The following is a 21,275-nucleotide window of genomic DNA, read 5'->3' on the forward strand; positions in this document are numbered from 1 at the left end:
CATGCCTTATTACAGGGCTGGAAATGAGGTTAGACTTGAGCAGAAACTGTCTACTTATTTCCAGAGCACTTCATTTTCAGGAAGCTATTTTCGGTGACTTAAAATGTCATAACTACTGTTCTGAACAATGGTACATGTAGGAACAAATTCACAACCCTACATTTTTTCTTTTAATGTGTGTGGGTCCATTCCCATCTGGGCTTTTCTAATGATCTGGGGCATCTACCTGGTTCTGAAACGCCATTTCCACCCTTGCTTATGGCAATCCAATGCTCCCATAGTACATTATTTGGTTTAACCTTCTGTCTAATACTTGAGAGCATTTGTGTTTCTTCCTGTATCATTATGAAGTCTCCCATGTAACATTTCAACAGAAACTGAAACAGTTTATGAGACACATGGAAAAGCTTACTTATAACCTTACATAAACCTAACGTTATTTTGCATCAATATAACCAAAAATTAGAAAGTCCAGCAATTTTCAATGGAAGACTCCCACATCAGATTTAAACAAAATTTATGGAAAGGTTTATGGGGATCATGGAAAAGCCCGTTTATGGCCTTGTGTAAACCATGCTTTATTATGGATCAGTATGGCTGAAAATCAGAATCAGGCCCTGATCCTAGGTCACAGATGGGCAGACAACACCTTCAAGCAAAGCATTCTTTCGTTTTTACTCTGTAAAGAATGCCTAATGACTGAGGTTGTATTAATTACCTGGGTCTCTGTATTCAAGAAGAAATGAAACAGTAATATTCAACTCACTGTATTAGCAATAGCCTTGGAACTTCAGGTCACACTGTCAATATAATAAACAGATAGACAATGTATGCATCCTTTTTACAGAGACGTTTTTCACATTGATGTTCTTCGATGCGAGACCCAAGCAAAACTTTGAGCTACACTCTATATGAAATATGTTCAGATGAATTAAAAACATAATAAATTCACAAGAACAGAATTAAAAAAAAAAAATTATGTGTATTAAGAGTAGTATGTAAATTAAAATTTTCTGATATAAAGATTTTTGCATACCTGATCACACCTTAATATTTAGTTTGCTGTGTTCCAGTTGTAACATTATTACAAACATAGAAAATAACCATCACAGAGGTAACTGAGAAATTTCAACACTAAATTAATAAACTGATTTTTGGTTTTACCATGTAAACATATGTAATTCTATATATATACTATAACAAAATAAAAATAGTATTTATTTATATGCACCTATTCTAAATGTTATATTTACGTGTATGGTGTACACGTTATATACGTATAAATATTCTGATCCTGAGATCGGTAGCATAGTGGTTGAGGGGCTATGCTACAAGCCGGAAGGTTGTGGGTTCAAGTCCCGATGAGGTCACTGGAATTTTTTCAGTTGACCTAATCCTTCCAGCCGCACTAGGCCCTGGTGTTTACTGAGCCTCTAACAGAAATGAGTACCAGGAATTAATTAAATAATTTTCCTGGGGAGTAAAGCATCGCCGGTGCATAAGACTGACAACCTTACCGCCATCTTTGAGCCGATTGTCTACATATGGGACCCTCAACGCCTCACAACCCTATGGGCCTTCACGGCCTGGTACAGGGATAGCTTTACTTTACTTATTCTGATCCTGAATAACTACATATATATATATACCCCAAACCGTAACTGCTGAACTATGTAACTTAAAATTTGATTTTAACATTACTAGTATATAATAAAGGTACTCCTCGATTTATGTGAGAGTTGTTTCAAGAAAAATCATAGTGGGTGAAATCAATTCAAAAAGTTTCCCTATAACAATCAATGAAAATGTCTGATATCTGTTATAAAACACATCAAATTATCCTTGCCATTAGCTAAACTGATTGTCTTATGCAGTACAGTATATTATTTTTCTTATTTCAGGAATATAGGAATCAAATGTTTATTAAGTACTTGTTTTGGGAAAACAATGCTATATACGGCTAAGAAATAGAATGGCACACTGTCCTAGAACTGTTTGCAGGAAACCTGAAGTGACATAGGCAAAATGCATGCAAGTGCAGACATAATAACTTCATATCACTTATGACATCCTTAAAAATGCATAATTATTGAGCCTGGTAGGTCTATGCCATATCAGCCAGGTTAAAATTTACAGGTGTGCAGTGTTTAAGTAAGCTGTTGGCGTACAATGAAACAGTACTGCCTGTTTTCCCCCTTCATCTCAACATCTTTTACTTTTATGTACATTTCATGGCATGTTTAATCTCACTTATTCTAATACTCACCATCCATATGAATGCAATAAACGGTCTCCTTTCTGGTAACAATCTATAAAACTTTTGAACCTCATTTTAACAAAACAAGGTTCGACATACACAATGGATTTTCATTATGACCTAATGAAACAAAAGAATTTAAAAAAGGAATTCCATATAAAAGTAGAAATAAGAATTTATCTAAGAATTTAATTATCTCAAGGTGTTGAAATTTCACAGGACCTTTCATATAATTAAGACTCTGAGGTTACTAACACATATGATTCATATCAGACTAGGACAAATTCTTTAAAGAAAGAAAAACAGAAGTAGTTAGCAGACACAGTACAGTGAACGAATCCTCCTATAGACACAACATATTTACATACCTGATTACTTGAGTTTAGTTTCATCTATTCCATAAATTTCACATTATATAACATCAGTTACAGTAGCTACACTCTAACCAAACAATGTTCCTTAACAAACTGACTAGCGAACAAGAACATTTTCTTTTCTTTGAAAGACATCATGGATCACAAATAAACTTGCCTGAAGCCTTCAAAACACAGAAAGCTCACATAATTGTGGTTTGGAAGGTAGTGTTTATTCTAAAAATTTGAGAGCAACATTACATCTGCGAAGCCTTGTAATAATCATATGAATGCTTAAATTCTTAAGCCTCATCCTAGATGTATATTTATTTGGCACGCTACAACATACTTATAACTACTTCCTCTGAACATATTAACATTAAGTTAATTTGAGAGGGTACATATATCACGTTTCAAACATTTCTATGGGAAGAGAAATACATGTTTGAATATCTCTATCCTATGTAAGATTTGAGGCTTTCACGGCGGTGACTATGAAGAAAGCAGTCTTCTGGGATTTGGCACCGTGTATATGTGGTGTTAACCGAGGTTACCGGTTCTCATGGTCTCTTCGCTTGCAGATTTCTTATATTTTTTCTTCTACCCTGAAGATGTAGGCGATACGTTCCTCCGAAACGTCGGTTAACACCACATATACACGGTGCCAAATTCCAGAAGACTGCTTTCTTTATCTCTATCCTGTGAGACTGTCCCAATTTTCCACCATTTAGTATATAAACTCTTACCAAATGTACTCATGGTTTTAGAGCACCTCAGTTATGCATTCTGATTCAGTACTATAATCAAGGGTGGCATTTACTCTGTAGAAACCGAAATGTAAAATCCTGTGGTTGTAACTTAATAAACAAGTAAAACTGGTGGCAAATACATGATATAATATTATAAAAAGAAATCAGACTGCAAACAAGTGAACAGAATTATGGATACAGTCACTTGCACATACTTAATGATTTGAGGTTATATTTATTTAACTGTTTTTCGATTTAGTTGAAGAGAGTATTCTTATGTAAGGATAACAATAAAATTCTCTGAGGTAAAAAGGTAAAGTTCTCCCTGTGTTTAATTAAGCACTATGCCATGATGATATATGAGGAGTGGATGTATAGATCCATGTATTTTTGGCCTCAGCATCAGTTGAAGGTGAGTGGTCAGCTTCAGACCCTGGTCGCATTACCCCTGGGGAAAAGGCCCAGGTGCCTAATGTACAGGAGGCTGGGTGGGCTCCAGAACAGATCTGGATGACATTGAGAGGAGAAATATCTTGCCCCTATCAGGGCCCAACCTTCGACTCCTAGGCCATCCAGCCTGTAGCTAGTCGCTATACCGACTGTGCTATTCTGGCTCCCAGAACTGAGCAACCAAAATAAAAATTTCAAATAAATTAATGTCGGAAAGACAAAAAATTGTGTTGAGTGAAGATACACCAGAGAAGGTAAGGCAAGCGTGAACACAGATACACGATAACAGCTTATGGTAAGACTGAGATAAGCGTTTCAATTGAATTAAAATCAATACACAGTATCAGTTACTAACCAACAGGATGCAGTGGCACTTATAAAAAGGGATGAAGGATACAGATATTCAAGCGCGATAACACCTATCAAACATCCTCCTAGTTTAGCGATTCTCATCCTTAACATGATGCATGCAGCGTATCAAAAGTCCACAGATTAATATAGAAAAGACACTTTGTACAAATGTTTGCTCTTCTGAAGGAAAATACAAAGAGGATACTGTCTGATATACACCTAATATTTAAATGTTTTTCTTTTGTAAGAAGCGAACCTTGTAAGACCAACATTTTCATTGCTTTATATAGGCATCATGTGATCTAATTATAAATCTGTACACATTATAATATTTCTCTTTCATGACTGTGCCATGAATTACAGATAAAAACCAAGAGCACAAGAGATAATAACAGGAAGGCTGAGAATCACCACTCCAGGTGATTTTTCTACATTTAGGATCTTGGAAACAAATGCAAAACTATAAGGTACTCAATCATTCATGCTTACTGCCTCCTGAACTTACTATCAGTCATTGTAAAGCCAGCAGAGTCAGTCCTATGTCACAATGAGTCTTACAAGCACTGTTATTTCCTTTACTTAGATCGGGAAGTTACACAGATAGCGGCTCAAAAATAAGTTATAAATTGAAAAGAAGTGCAACACTGGGGCATTTGCTTTCGAAGATTAAGAACTGATTCAATGGGGGTTTAATGAATGCCGCTGAAAGTCACAAGGGATCCACCAAGTAAACATGACCTGACAAAGTTCCAAAAGAACACATTTTGATCTTGTGTTCAGTACTGAAAATTGAACATTTAAAACGATCTTAAATAAACACTGAACAGTTATCTGCACCAGGAATTCTGTGGCTCAGTACAAGAGACCACAGATATAAGTGAAGCCTTATACACCAGCTAACACAGAATTTAATATACCAATAGCATTAAACTTGCACAATTCTGTGGGCTTGAGAAGTTCAATATGCTTCACCAAGGAATCTTCATGTAGTGATTGAGGTTATTAGCCCACATATATAATACATTTCAAGCTCTAACATAACATCATTGCAAATATTAATACCACAGCCATACATCTTAGCCATGATGTTAAGTAACTTACATCAGTCAACATGTTCCTACGAAAATATTTGCAAGAAACAAAAAGAAACCTACTCAACAGCCAACAGGAACTTCAAAACATGTTCAGAAACTCATATTACACAAAAACAATACATTAAAATATGTGTATGTCCACTCATAGTTTCATATAACTTATTGTTTTGGTATCAAATCTAATATAATTTGAATCTTTCTGCAGTAGTTTCTTATAAGAAACTGCACAAATATTGCCCGTAACAGGCAAGGGAATTAATTTAGAAATCCATGAAACCACGTGAGTTACTTCTGGTATACATCCTTTCTCTTACATCTACAAGAAAACTTATTCTAAAGATGAAAACAAAGGTTTTGAAAAGATTTCTTCTATATATAGAAACACGGAAGTTACACACACAAAAGAAAATTACACACTCATGTGCACAACTAACTTCAACAGAAAATATTCACATAAAACATTAAAACAACAAAACAAATTTCGATTCCTTAGTACAGGAATTATCAAAAATGAGGAAAAATTAATTGCTGTATTTTGTTGCTGTTACAGATAGACATACAAGTCTTTAGAGAAAAATGAGTTAACAAAACTGAATTTCAAGGACTTTCAAGAATACTGTACTAATTTATTTCATTGGTCACTCATCTGGCTGGCAGCATAAGGAGGCAATGATTCGTGCAGAAGAAACAAAGCGGAGGAACCTCATAACCTTTCTTCTGCCATCAGTCAGGCAGCTGCGATGTCATTGGGGGGATCACAATATCATCCATATTTGGAAGTACAAACTTTTTCTATGAAAAAAAGAAGAAAAAGAAAGTGGTAATTTAATTACAAGTTAAACATTGCACATACACATATACAATGTCACGCTTCAAGTTTTACAAACTACCACCTGAAATAAAATCCAAATAATTTGAACAGCTTTGCAACAATATTCTGACACACAAATGCTAACATAACACAAAAGAGGGCCGCGCCATAGCTCAAGCGGTTAATCGCTCGCTTCCCACCGCGGCAGCCCAGGTTTGATCCCGGGTCTGGTCAAGTGGGATTTGTAGTGGACATAGTGGCACTGGGGCGGGTTTTCTCCGAGTACTTCGGTTTCCCCTTCCAATCTTCATTCCACCAATTGCTCCACAATCACCCTCACCTATCATCGGGGGCTGGTACAATAGGCCAGAAGTGGCCGCAGTACAAGGGACTTAGTCCCACCAAACTAGCAATAAAAAAACTAGAAGTTCCTCAAATTCTGGCATGGTCACATGAACCTAAAGCACGCTTGAAACACACACAATTAACTGATAATTTCTCGAAGATTACCATCTTCCATGACACGATTCCATGCAGTTTGGTAATGTTCCTCTGAAACGGTACCTATCTACCACACTCTACAGTGTCACACTCCAGAAGAAAGTAATCTTCATGACCACAGCTGTGAGAACCCTAAATCCAACATAATAATTTACTAACTATGTTACCTGAAATTCTTGACAGAGTTGTTTCTCAATCCAAGATGTCACTTGGCTTATATTTACTTGGCGCTCACCGAACTTGGGTCGAGCCTGCAACCAGAGACGTGGATTTCCACGAAATCCATACCTGGAAATAAATGACGTGTTAGAGGTTACCATGGTTCAGATTTTGCAGCAAAAGACTTTTTAAAAATTGTAACTAATTTGTTTCAGTTCTCAAATGACTTTTTCACAACATTCCTTACTCCTACTAGCTTGTCCTGGTCATACTCGTGGGTCCCAACACTCTCTGTCTTCATGTCACTTTTTCCACACTCAGCTTACTCTTCTACCCTGAAGACAGAGGCAGCACACTCCTCCAAAACAGCAGTAAATATCTATCAGACTACATTTATAGTCATCATTGTGAGAACCTCAAATTTTATGCAATGACAAAAGTAACAAAAGAACTTCAATTTTAAATTTTAATGGTAATTTGAAATTTTAAACAAAATAATGTCAATAATTTGCTTTCTGATATACTAGGAATTAATAACGCCGATTCCTAAGAAAGCCCTAAAAATTCGCTTAGTGGGGGGTGCAGTCCAACTGGGTCCACTTGGCATGGCAGCCACTGATTGGCTTATTGTAGCCTGCCCAGGGTGATTTTGATGATGGAGAATTTGGTGAAATGAAGATTGGCAGGGGAAACCGAAGTACTCGGAGAAAAACCCACCCTGCCATGGTGGGAAGCCAGTGACTATTTTCCTTTTCATTGCTAGTGGGGTGGGACTAAGTCCCTTGTACTGTGGCCACTTCTGGCCTATTGTACCAGACCCAGATGATAGGTGAGGGTGATTGTGGAGCAATTGGTGGAATGAAGATTGGCAGGGGAAACCGAAGTACTCGGAGAAAACCCGCCCCCAGCACCACTATGTTCACCACAAATCCCACTTGACCAGACCCGGGATCAGGAAGCCAGTGACTAACCGCTTGAGCTATGACACGGCCTCAGAAAGCCCTATGCTGTACGATGTACATCTTTATTCCAGAAACATAATCAGAAGAATTATAAATTTTGTGTTTTAAGCTATTTGGAATTTTATTTTATTTTTAAGTGAAGTTTAAAATTTAAATTTAACAGTTAAAATTATAATGCAAACTGGAACAAATTTATAAATCACCTATCTGGATCCATATAGGTAAATAATCCAGTAATGAGACACATACTTATATGATTGCCTGATGATGACCTAACAGGGTAGAAACGCATAGCAATACTTCCATACATTTAACAAATACTAATACAGCAGTAGTGATTTACTTATTACTGAACTGTTGTGTTGACCGATACATTAAGAATACCATATATGGTGAATGGTTACTTTGAAATGGATTATATTTTTAATAGTACTGGTGTTGAGAAAAAGCTGGTACTCAAAATACCTGGTTCTGAAGATATTAAGATATTATTTCACTATTTCATGGAGGAATAGTGAAAAAAGTAAGTATAACTGGCTTATGCAGGAATGATATTGTATCCGAACTAACTTGCGTGCAGCACTTGGTACTGTTTCACGATATATTCTGTGTACGTACCACAGTCTATCTGATGGAGGAGGTGGGATGTTCAGAACCAGCGTTCCAACCAAACCATTCACCTCAACACTAAGTATAAGCCTGGTATTTGAAACTCCTTCAATGGCTCTCTTTATGTACTTGTATTCAGTTGCCTGTAACACAATACCATATTAGAAACATCTTTACATTCGCAGAACTACAATGTTGTCACCTGTTAGTGACTAGACATGGGGTATGTATTGATAACCAGATTTACTGAACACTTATAAACTGTAACAACAGGTAACTGTAACACTGTCACTAATCTACACACTTAAAAAATTACTATGGCACATGCTAAGTCTCAGTCCGTTATAATCTTCACTAGTCATTGCTTGGTTACGGTTCCCAACAATGGAGATTCTTCTGCTCTCATGCTTATGTCACTGCTGGCTGGCTACCATCTCACAACTCACTACTAGCTCAATGCTGGAACTAACTCTCAACTAACTTGTGTCGTGCATAACATAAACTCTAAACATGGAGGCCATGCATGTTCACCCACCTGCATGTTTCACTTCTCATGTTTCTCAATGGATGAGGAGTACTGCTTTCTCAGATATAATGACATGTAGCCTAATAGAAGTTCAACGATATTTCAGAGGAACATACTGTTTCCATCTTCAGAGCCTAACAATAAACCAAGCAGATAGCCGGCAAGAAGTATGCAGGAAGCTTGGAGGCAGCACATTCGTCTTAAAAGTCAGTGGACTTCTATCAGAATACACAACATTACATTCTGAAAGGTCACTGCCACAAGAACCTCAAATCCAGCTTACAATTTCAAAGATATTGCTTGGAGGGGAAATAAGAACTGTGAAGCAAATTTTGGCCCTTACTTGTTTCGATATAACACCTACTTAACACGAAATGTAATCATTATCATTCACTAAAGTTTCCACCACAGTTCAAGGAGGATGAGGTGGGCAGGTCATGTAGCACAAACGGGGGCGAAGAGGAATGCATATAGGATATTTGTGGGAAAACCATATGGAAAGAGACCACTGGGAAGACCAAGGTGTAGGTGGGTGGACGATATTAAAAAGGATCTTAGAGAGATAGGATTGGATTGAGCTGGTTCAGGATAGGGACCAGTGGAGGGCTCTTGTGAACACAGTAGTGAACCTTTGGCTTGGATAAAATGCTGGGAGTAGCTGCAGAAGTGGTGGATTCTCAAGAAGGACTCAGCTCCATGAGCAAGTAAATAAAAACTGGTTTATAACACAAGATTTCTTTAAGAAAGCATTTCTTGATATGTTGTATACTAAATGATACACATGAAGAAAGTATATGTCAAAGCCTTAACTTACCTGCTGAAAATATTTTGATGCAGCAATCTTATTCATCACGTTCATTAACTTCTTTCCAGTGGAGGCAGTTGGAGGAGTTTTTCTAGAAACAAATATTTTAGTTCTGTTACATAAATACTGATCTTGTAATTCCCATATTGACTCTACATGTGCAAAAAAATTACAAAGGTTCTCTTCAAATACAATACACAGATCTAGCACAAATGTAATGGTGTGTTCTACACACTAAAATAATTAAATAATTTCATATGGACATGGGTTTGGAAGAATATTGCAGATGTGGCACAATGTAATCTGGCAGAAGTTCACCAGCATTTTTGAAGAACATATTGCACTCATCTTCATGGCAGAAGACTAAGCCAAGTGGAGAAAAATTTGTATGGATGCAGGGAAACATATGAAGGGCCTCAGATTCTTTCACTTTCTCCTTACTCCTACTCGTTAGCGGCCTCCGTAGTCTAGGGGTAACGTTCCCACCTCATGAGTCAAGTTACGCGGGTTCAAACCCGGCAGAGGTCGTGGAATTTTTAAGGGTGGAAAAATTCAGGGAACAAGTCCTCCGGGAGGGACTTTAAGCCGTGGGTCCCGTGCTGTAGATTTACGGCACGTAAAAGATCCTCATGTTTCTAGGAGACCTATGAGAAAAATAAGGCAAAAAAGTTTCCTGCTCAAGTAGTTGCCAATGCCTCCGGTAGATGGGGAAGTTATTGGGTACCAATGCCAGTAGAGGACAGACCAAGCTGGCAGAAAGGTGAGAGGTATTGGGTACCACTGCCAGTAGAGGGCCGACCTCGCTGGCAGAAAGGGTAGATAGCGGGCACCAGTATTGGTAGGGTATGGCGACAGTAGAAATTAAAGGGGGACGTACAACAGACTATTAGTCGTGGTGCATGGGGAAACCCACCCACTCTATACTGAATAACTGAACCGAATATTCCTACTCATTCACTCAAGACCACATCCCAGGCCCCCTTCTCTGTACAGCAGTACAACTTTTTCCATCCTCAGCTTACTTTCCTACCCCGGAGATGATGTAGGCAATACATTCCTTCAAAACATCAACAAACTTCTACCAAACTGCATGGTGTCATGTTCCAGTGCAGCATTCTTCTGTACCTTTCCTTCACAACTAGCTTTCAGACGATATAACGCTCAATGGACATCTGATCGTGTTCCGCAGTAAACGCCAAGATATGCACAGTGTCATGTCAAAGTTCAAAGTGGACATTCTGAGCATCTGTCACAAAATCTGTGTTCTTGATACAGAGGGTAACCAACAATGTCACATCATAAATTTCAGAAAGAAAACAAGTGCTGTTAATTTGCATATCCATGTTCATATGAAATATTTTCACTGATGTGGCATGTAGAAATAAAAGGTAATTCAATATGAAGTAAACACCCAAGAAAAATTATAGAAAAGAAACTATATATAATATAACCTGAAGCTTAAAGAGCAACAGTATAAAATGAAGTGTCCTTGGTCAATCAGATGTTAACGTGAAGTTCGCATCTGTCACTGTCCCCATCATTACATGCTGATGTAACATCAATTTAATGTTCCATCCATCATTGTGACAGAGTGCCGTTCAGGTGCTGATGTAAAGCTGCAGTCCTCCAAGTTAATCACCATATCAAAATAAAGGTTTCCTGTTAACATGTTATTGAGGAAGGGGAAAAGAGACTTTCATAGTGAAATAGCGCAAAAGATGCAGACTGTTGTGGAGTCCTGTTCATGCTGGATGACATTTCTGACCCCAGAAATGAATGATGTGGTGGCTGACCTTGCCACTTAAGTGTAAAGTGGCTTCATCATTCAAAATATTATTTCATGCTGCCATATCATCTTTGAAATTCATTTGAAGTTCACAGCAGAAATTGTATTGCTTGTGTTTGTAATTTCCCTTGCAGAGGCTCGGTCCTTTTGGTTTAAAACAGTTTATATCATATGTAAATTACCTTTTACCGTGGTGGATCCTTACAGTAATGTTCAAAGAAACTCCCGCTGCATACTTGTAACAGAATCGGTCTTTATGACACAAAATGCTTTCTCCTGTGTAGATGCCATTTTGATAAGATATGTGACTAGCAATTACATTTTCGGCTGGTAGCAGAAAGAAGCACAGACACACTAGCTACCTATTGATATATGTGGTATCATTGTGAAAACAAATCAGTATTTTATTGTTAATATCTGAAAGTGTTGACTTCATTTTGAATAAAACTGTAGAATTTACTATTAGCACATTTTTATTTTATGACTGTTGTGTGCAGGATATTCCAGGCTGGCACATAATACAGAAAATTACTTCACTAAGGATACCCCAGTCCATAACATATACAAATTTTTTAAATTTATTTGGTGAGGTCTGTATGGTCAGTGATAATCTCAACATACACTGTCAGTATGTGACAGTATTTGAAGAGTTAGTTAGCTTAGAACACTTAGCAGTCAAAAGATTAAGTTTTTTTTATTGCTAGTGGGGTGGGACTAAGTCCCTTGTACTGCGGCCACTTCTGGCCTATTGTACCAGCCCCAGATGATAGGTGACGGTGATTGTGGAGCAATTGGTGGAATGAAGATTGGCAGGGGAAACCGAAGTACTTGGAGAAAACCTGCCCCAGCGCCACTTTGTCCGCCACAAATCCCACTTGACCAGACCCGGGATCGAACCTGGGCCGCCTTGGTGGGAAGCCAGCGACTAACCGCTTGAGCTATGGCGCAGCCCTGGAGGATTAAGTTACATCCTGTATACTATTGAGAGATAAAGAATATTAGAGCAGGGACAGAATTTCATAAACAACATAAAGGAATTTACTAAATATTCATATGTGCTGCAGATTTACTAAGCAGGAAAATAAAGAATTCCATGACTATTTTGACTGAAGAATTAGAAGTATTAATGCTCATGTTCTGCCTGAATATGCTATGAAAATTTTAATAATCTCCAAGAATACTGATCATAATCATACCAATGACCTACAATAGGACTGACAGACATACAAATGTAACGAAGGGGGAAGAAAATATAGAGAATTAAAGCAACTGCATAAATACAAATAAAAGTTCACAATTTCCATAATTTTTAAATGTAAACAAGTTGCTAAAAACTGTGTTTCTTTCTAATTCCCAAACTAATTAACTTACATTAATCTTTTCAAGTCCACTGGTATCGTCCGGAACAGGTTGCCATGTTGGCTCTCTTTGTTGCTGGATGACAAATGGCTAGATTTGGTACAGACGTGGTGATGTATGAGACGGTATCCAGACTGTTAATTTTATACCGAACCACCACCACACAAAAATACACAGCCAGCAAACTTTTCAAAACTGGTTATTTTGAAAACACAGCACCTCACAAGCTGAAATGAACTGAAGCTCAAAAGCGGACACACTGTACAGCTACGCCCACTTGTAGCGATGTTCTGTTTGGGTGCTTGACATATACTGCTTACCTAGTAAGGGGGCCCATACACGTATGAGTCTGGCTCACGAGTCCAACTCAGCTTGGGTTCCAATGAGCCAAACTCGTCCGTGTGTGGGTCGTCACGCTCATACGTGTGTGGGCCGCCTAAGAGCGCATTACAAGAACTGACTTCGGATGGATGCATTTCTTTTCTTAACTGTAATTACACTTCTCAGATCAAGTTTCATTTATCAGAGGCAGTGAGGATGTATACTGATTCTGTATCTGTTTCTGCTTCAACTTCCAACTTTTTCTTGTGCCAGTACCTAAGATATCATGCAGCAGGGTCTGTGGAGAAGACTATCTGTTGGGGTGTGCTGCTGTGTAGTCTGGTAAAGGTTTACCAACATTTCAGAATAATGAACTGCCTCAATATTCAGGGCTGAAGGGTAAGACGAGTATATAACCATCAAGGAAGAACCATAGGCTGCTAACTGCTTCACTCTTCAACCCTGAAGATGGAGGTACAACATTCCTGACATGGTGGTAAACTTCTACCATACCAGATTACCTGATCTCATATACTAGAAACTAGTATTCTTTGAGTTCATGAAACATTTTAATTATAATTACATTCGATGGTTACTCAAGTATTGCATCACACAAAACTGTGTCTAATTATATACAATTATTTGATCTGTGTGACATCTGAGGTTTTTACTCTCTCACGATGAAGTGCGCTATATTCTGGAATGTGACACCATGCACTACTTCCATCTTCAGGGTCAAAGAGCAAGCCAAGCAAACAACTTGCAGCGTGTTCCTCTGAAACGTTCATAAATTTCTACCAGACTATACGGCATCACATTAATCTGATTAGATTCTGTGATATTTGAAATTCTAATTCTGTTGAAGAAATTCAAAATCATATTTCATAGAACTGATAACAAATACGTATGGACCAAGGGAACTCAATTTCTTTCTGTCAAGCTGAAATTATGACTGGAGAACAAAAGATATTTAGTGTTCATATTACTGATTTTCCATCATAATGCAAAACTTGATCTTATAAAAAGTCTCCTTAAGTGATACAAAACCTGTAAAGTACCCGATATCATATGCTGTCATCTCCACTCAGTTCATTTCAGCAGCCGGTGCATTTTCACTTCAGTCACTACTTGTTCAGAGCAAATTACATTTCTGATTTGAGAATTCAACATGTATGCTGACAGACCACTTAATAATGCCCTTCTAATATGAGGTGCCTATCTGATTTTACTAAATCTTAATGTTAGGGTTTGACATAATAGCTTACAGCTATTTCATAATTATATTTCTAATACCTGAATCCAGTGACCAATTTAAATGAAATGGGATACACAACAGATTGCTCTCCCATATTTATTACACGTGACAGGCAGTAACATTTTTTGGTCTTCTGTAACACGTTAAAAAAACTTAAATTTTTAAGTGGATTAAGGAGCTGGGAGAGCGCAGTTGGTATAGTGACTGCCTACTGGCTGGATGACTGAGGGGTCCGAGTTTGAGTTCCAGTAGTATCAAGAATTTTCTCTTCTTCATGTCATCCAGACTGGGTCTGGGGTCCAATCAACCTCCTACCCAATGGGTACTGGGGGCTCTTTATCAGGGGGTAAAGCGGCTGGGGTGTGAAGCTTACCACTCATCTCCAGCTCGTGCCGAGGTCAAGAAAATGTGGCTCTATACATCCATCTCCCCATAAGCCTTTATGTAGTGTAGTGTAGTGCTTAATTAGTTACGCACAAGGACAACTTTACTTTTTACTTTTTTAAAGTGGATTTGTGTATCGCTTTGAGGTGGGATATATGTCTCTCTTGAACCAAGGGGTAAAAGCTGAATCGAGAAATATGTTTCCCAGTGACTAAAACATGTTATAGGGTGGGGTACTGCCATGGCTAGAAATACACTTTTCACAAACTACAGTAAGTTAAAGACTATGTTGAAACCAAATATGAACAAAGATATATGAAAATAAAATGTTCGGTATCCTACAGTACAAATCACACAAACATTTACAGTGAAGCTGACCCACAGGCTGACGGTGGGGTTGGGAAGTAAAGCTATCCCTGTAACATGCTGTGGAGGTCTGTAGGGATGTGAGATGTTGAGGCTCCCACATTTTCTAGACAATCGGTTCAAAGATGATGGTGAGGTTGTCAGCCTTACGTGCTGGCCGCCCTTTAGCCCCCAGGAATATTCCCCCTTTATTTTAAATCCATATTTGTTGTGATATATTAACAGTTACACTTCTGATGACTTTGATTAACTTAGTTTACAGTATGTTACATTACACTGGATGCCATGTGATCCTGATGTTATATTAAACTGCAAAGGATTAACACTTCCCCTCTGAACCTTTGTTGCTGCCAACTTACCACTCTTCTTGGACCACATTAACAGTTGACAGTACTCCACATAAACACATGTATAGCAAGTGACCTATAAGGTCAAGAAACTGCAAAAGGTACATAATTGTCCCATCTAGTGACAGCAGAAATAACCACGTGCTCAAAGCACTTCTAGAACCTAAAACTGCAGACCCTGACAAAGCATATTTAAAAACAAGAAAACTCCTCTGTGGTAGTTTTGACATTGCACCTGTAAATTGCGAAATTCATTCATAGGAGCGAGTAAATAATCTGTCAAATGCTATTCTACTTTAACTAAACTATTTCCAAAAGAAAACTGGTATATGAACTATGGACTAGCTGATCACAGTGGCTGTGTGGTCTAAGGCATGAACTGTCTTCGCCCGCACAAACACTGGGATCATGGGTTTGAATCTCACTCAGGGCATGGATGTCTGTGCGCGTTTATTCTGAGTTTGTGTTGTCCTCCATGTGCGATGGGTTGATCCCCTGTCCAAGGAGTCCTACTGACTGTGTAAAAGTGGCCAAGGTTTAACAAAGGGCTGTAGAGCCATAGATAGATAGAACTATGGAACACATGCTGGGAATCAGTCAATAACATGACTACTCACTCATCTCCTGAGGTGCTTTTGCCATCATCCTCTTCATCATCAGAGGATTCTGCACTGTCATCCAGGTCACTGTCATACATAGGTGATTTACTGCAACAAACATTAGAACATGGTACTTGCACAACAAGGCAGTAACATTCTCTCTTCACCTAAGTTTTCTTTCATTTTAATCACAACGTGTGTAAAGTCTGTTAATTATATTAATTTCCTTGTGTATTTTGTTAAAAAAGAGAAAATGTTGTCATGTGTTAGCGACTAGACACAGGGTTTGGATTGGTAACTGGATTTATTGAACACTTCTAACTTGTAACTACAACACTTTCACAGATCTGTACATTTGAAAAATCACTGTATTGAATCACACATAAAGTCTTCTCAGTATGTTACGGTCTCCACCAGTCATTGCTTGGTAACGGCTCCCTACAATGGAGATTCTTCAGCTTTTGTGCTCATGTTATTGCCGGCTGGCTACTATCTCACAACTAACTCAACTGCAACTCATATGACATCACAGTCCTAGCCCTTGCTATACAGCCTCAGCACGGACCACATAGAAAACACCATTTAGACACGTTTCTCCCATTTTTGTGCGCCCATTTGTTGCAACGGACATGAGTTTATTGATACATTATCCAGCAGCAGAAAATTTCTTCTGGCTTCATTATTATGACCTTTCAGCTTCCATGTCACAACATAAAAAGCCGATCTCATACTTTCACGCTGACTGTTGATTGGTTAGAAAAGGCGCCATGTGAGAAAGCATCTTATGACACACCTATTAATAATGCAACCAAGGGCAAAAGTCAGTGCCTGAAGGAGAATGCTGTGTTCATACCCCTCATGAATTAATTCTGAATAAAGAAAAAGTAAGAACCCGTGATCAAAGACCAGGGGGTGTAAGTCTGCTTAGAATCTCATTTGCGCCATTAGCATCTGCAAGGAATATTTTAATTAACAGGGGTTGATATGAGAGATTCAATGCCACAGAACCAAGGGACTCAGTCTCACCCCCATTCCTACAATTAACTTTTCAATACAGTTTGAACTGATCTTATGTAAATGTTCTGCTATGGCGTTAGCAACAAAACTACTGACTTTGAGATTCATTGAAGGAAACCACAACATAAAAAATTACAATTTTATGTCATAACTTCCTATCTGTACTCTAATAAGTATCACATTATCTTCCATATAAAGTGAATTAAATTTGTGTGAACCAAAACTAAGGGTTTTTAATATTTTACAGTCAGAATGTTAACCACCCATGTTAGTTTAAGCGGAGACAACAATGCTCTGTACAACAGGAACAAGTCCTGAACGTGATCTATACTTGCAATTACATGAGCAACCACCAGTATGCAGAATCAACTAACCTCACACAGCATTCCCCTTCTTGAAAAATAACTGGCCAAGAAATTTATGACATTTAACGGAACCCAATGGTTCACTACCATGTATAAAAGAGCCTGCCATTTGGAGGGGGTTAAAGAAAGTGATGACATGATATGGAATTAATCATCAGCAAAGCAGCATAATCATTTTTCTTGAAGATATTCCTTGTGGTCATCATAAAGTAATTGATAAAAAAGGCCATGCCATAGCTCAAGTGGTTAGTCGCTGGCTTCCCACCGCGGTGGCACAGGTTCGATCCCGGGTCTGGTCAAGTGGGATTTGTGGTGGACAAAGTGGAGCTGGGGCAGGTTTTCTCCGAGTACTTCTGTTTCCCCTGCCAATCTTCATTCCACCAATTGCTCCACAGTCCCCCTCACCTATCATCTGGGGCTGGTACAATAGGCCAGAAGTGGCCGCAGTACAAGGGACTTAGTCCCACCCCACTAACAATAAAAACAAATTGATAAAAAAGAAGCCAATTGGCAAATTCTGAGTGTCAAGCAGTAAGCTGATCATCCTTTTTGCTATAGTATCCTTCACCATTACTATAGCAAAAAGGATGACACCTCAATACAACGGGATGCTAAAATAAGGTAAGCTGATGTAACTGTCAGACTGACCTTTTACCCAGAGGTATAGCTTCTTCTTTCTCTGCTGTTAAGGCTGCTTGTGCTGCTGCAATTTCCCCTCCCATTTGCTTCACTTTCATGAGGTTTAGTTTGGTTTCTAAAGTGAAACATGCTGTCCCTTCATATGTCACATCCAGGTCCACCCAGAGCCCTCTTTCATCCAGTCTGGGATGAGAAGCACGATGGGCTAAAGGCACATTGTGACCCAAGTCTAATTCCGTTATAATCAAGTCTTCTATAAAGTAAGGTAGCTGAAATGAAAACAATACAAAACACGTTAAGACCTGAGGTTATCACGGCGGTGACTATGAAGAATGCCGTCTACTGGGCCATGGTGCCATGTAGAGCTTGTGTGAACTGATGTTTTAGAGGAATGCATCGCCTCCATCTTCAGGGTAGAAAAATCTGCGAGCAAGGAACGAGTGTGAGCAGGTGGCTGCAGTCTGCATTGTGGATCTACATGGTGCCACATCCCTGAAGACGCCATTGTTCAATACAACACATGTACTTTGCTGACTACTTCAAAAAATTAAAATAAAACACAATAACATCAGGTGCTCATGTTTATTACAATATAAAGTACATACATATGACACAGTAATTTAAACAGTAAGGAAGTGGGAAAGCCAGAAGGAAAGAGACCACTGGGAAGACCAAGTGTAGGAGGCTGGACAATATTAAAATGGATCTTACAGAGATAGGATGGGATGTTATTGATTGGATTGATCTGGCTCAGGATAAGGACCAGTGGAGGGCTCTTGTGAACACAGTATGAATATTCGGGTTACATAAAATGCTGGGAAATTCTTGAGTAGCTGCACAATTGGCAGTTCTTCCAGAAGGGCTCAGCTCCATGAGTGAGTAAGTAAGAAATGAAGTATTTACAGTATTCCTCATTGTCATCATCATCACCAATCATCGGCAAAACAGCCACATTTGAGGCACAACCTTCCTTTGAAGATTCTGCTAATTTTCTTCTGCTTTTCATTTCTTTGGGTCTGACAACAGTAATTTTTTTACATCCTGAAGGACCAGGTCTCTGTATTTATGTCTCCGCAGTGAAAGGGCGGCCCAGTTATGCCCTTTTTATCGCCTTCTACGATTAGCAGGGCTACAGTGGTGACATTTTAACAACCTCCACATGGGAAGGAAAAGTAGTCAGTTTGAATGAATCATAATCTAACCATTCTCATCTCTTTGTTTTCATATCCTGTTCGAGGCTGAGAGATGTAGCATTACAGAGGAAATACTTTTTAATGTTCTGACCTTACTCTTACATCAGCAACTGAAATCCAAATATGGCATTAAATAAAATAACAGAAAACAAATGTTCATGATTATTTTATGATACTCTCTACATTAAAATTTAGATTCTCAGAACAGCAACTACGAAGATTATTGTCTTCTGGGATTTGACAACATTTATTTTGGTAGATGTTTACCTGTGTTCTTAAAAATATCAGTAAATGTATATTTCCTATCTTGTTTAAGTTACTGTAATTATTATTATCAGGGCCCGGATTTTGATGACATGTCATCTTTTTTTTTCCTTGTATCCTATGTGATGCTCTTAAATATATAAATCTTGCATATGAGCTGCTGGTTACAGAAATGTAAATTTTATAGGTAATTTTTTGTCATTTTTTCATTTTGGGGGTAATTTTTTGGACTTTTAAGGGTATTCTTCATATGTTTCTGAAATGTGAATAACATGCAAGCGAAGTGTTCTTTCTTTTCTCCTTTAGGTCATTTTTCTGGATTTTTTGGTCATTTTATAGGTAATTTTTTTTAATATTTTCAGGTCATCAAAATCCGGGCCCTGCATATTACATTTTTGGGTCATATTTTAGGTCATTTCTCTGGATATTTCGGTCATTTTGAAATATTTTCAGGTCATCAAAATCCAGGCCCTGATTATTATTATTTACTGCATACAACAAATGGAAAAACAACAAAATTTACAAAATCTCAAAGAGTTCTATCTTCTGTGATATAACACTGTGTAGTCCGTTGAAAATCAACCTATGTTTCAGAGGAACGTGTCACCTCTACCTTCTGGTTTGTACAATAACCCTAGCAGGAAACCAATGTGAAAGTAGGCAGCAAGCAGTGCCACCTGCTTTTCTGCTGGCTTCTTACTTGGCTTATTCTTTGACCCTGAAGATGGAAGCATCTGAGAAGATAGAACTCTTCATAACCACTTCTGTGAGAACCTCAAATTTCACAAACCTTGATCGTTGAAAGTTTTTTTTGTAATCTCTCCTGAAGCTTTTCAACAAAACACTCATTCTTCAATATGTCAAATAAGACTCGACCAATCATAGCATTGATCCACATGACATCAGCACTGGTTTCTTTGTCTATCTCAGTCTCTATGTCCGCTTCCAGTTTTTCGTGTTTTTTCCGAGCAGCTTCTGATTTCTGTGTCTTGAGATATATAAACAAGAAAAACTCATTTAAGAAAAAGTACATCTTCAAATAAACTGTAATACAATATCACAAATTATATTAACATATCAATTCAGCACCAATAAGAACATGTGCTGTCACAGTGGGGTTGGTCAGAGTTAAGCAAGATTCAAAGTAAACTGAACAAGCTGTAAGAAACCAAATCGGCAGAGAATGAATGTTAATAAACAAGAAAATAGACTAAACAAACATGGATGTAGACTAAGAGATCAGTATGCAGATCAAAAGTGGAGGACACAATGATTTTATGGATTACTAAAAATAAAGAAGGAAAGAATGTGAAACCAAGACAACGGGAAAGATCTGAAAACACAAACCCTATAAGAAACACGAGTGGGCTGGTATAGCAATACTGTACTCCTGTACTCAGGAGGTTCTCAACTTGAATCCTGGCCAGGACATTGGTCATCCTGAGTGAAGATCTTCATCGTTTTGTGCAGTCCCTCCAGGCAAATGTCAGCAAAGTACTTCAATTATACAATGACTACCTCCTTCCATATAATCATTCATCAATCATTCCACTATCTGACACTATACAGTCTAGATACTGACATCATCATCATCATCAAGTAACTCCCACCCAACTTACTTACTCATGGAGCTGAGCCCTTCTGCAGGAGCCGCCAATTCTGCAGCTACTCAAGAATTTCCCAGCATTTTATGGAACCCAAAGGTTCATCACCGTGTTCACAAGAGCCCTCCACTGGTCCCTATCCTGAGCCA

At 38.3% G+C, this 21,275-nt stretch overlaps 1 protein-coding gene across 6 annotated transcripts in view; it reads right to left on the minus strand.

Annotated features, from left to right (window-relative positions):
* Positions 1-5,876: 5,876 nt before the first annotated feature.
* The window catches only part of LOC111868281 (testis-expressed protein 2), a 31,346-nt gene continuing 15,947 nt past the window's right edge, over positions 5,877-21,275 (minus strand). For all 6 annotated transcript variants that reach the window (XM_023858791.2, XM_023858794.2, XM_023858792.2 and 3 more), the window contains 8 exons: positions 20,313-20,510; positions 18,075-18,334; positions 16,063-16,152; positions 12,785-12,862; positions 9,637-9,718; positions 8,306-8,439; positions 6,734-6,854; positions 5,877-6,046 (listed from right to left, as the gene is read on the minus strand). In XM_023858791.2, the coding sequence (XP_023714559.1) occupies positions 5,978-6,046; positions 6,734-6,854; positions 8,306-8,439; positions 9,637-9,718; positions 12,785-12,862; positions 16,063-16,152; positions 18,075-18,334; positions 20,313-20,510 (1,032 nt within the window). In that variant the 3' untranslated portion in view covers positions 5,877-5,977. The remainder of the gene's footprint in view (positions 6,047-6,733; positions 6,855-8,305; positions 8,440-9,636; positions 9,719-12,784; positions 12,863-16,062; positions 16,153-18,074; positions 18,335-20,312; positions 20,511-21,275) is intronic.

This window comes from Cryptotermes secundus, unplaced genomic scaffold (genome assembly GCF_002891405.2).
Source record: "Cryptotermes secundus unplaced genomic scaffold, Csec_1.0 scaffold1003, whole genome shotgun sequence".
Classification (NCBI taxonomy): Eukaryota; Metazoa; Arthropoda; class Insecta; order Blattodea; family Kalotermitidae; genus Cryptotermes; species Cryptotermes secundus.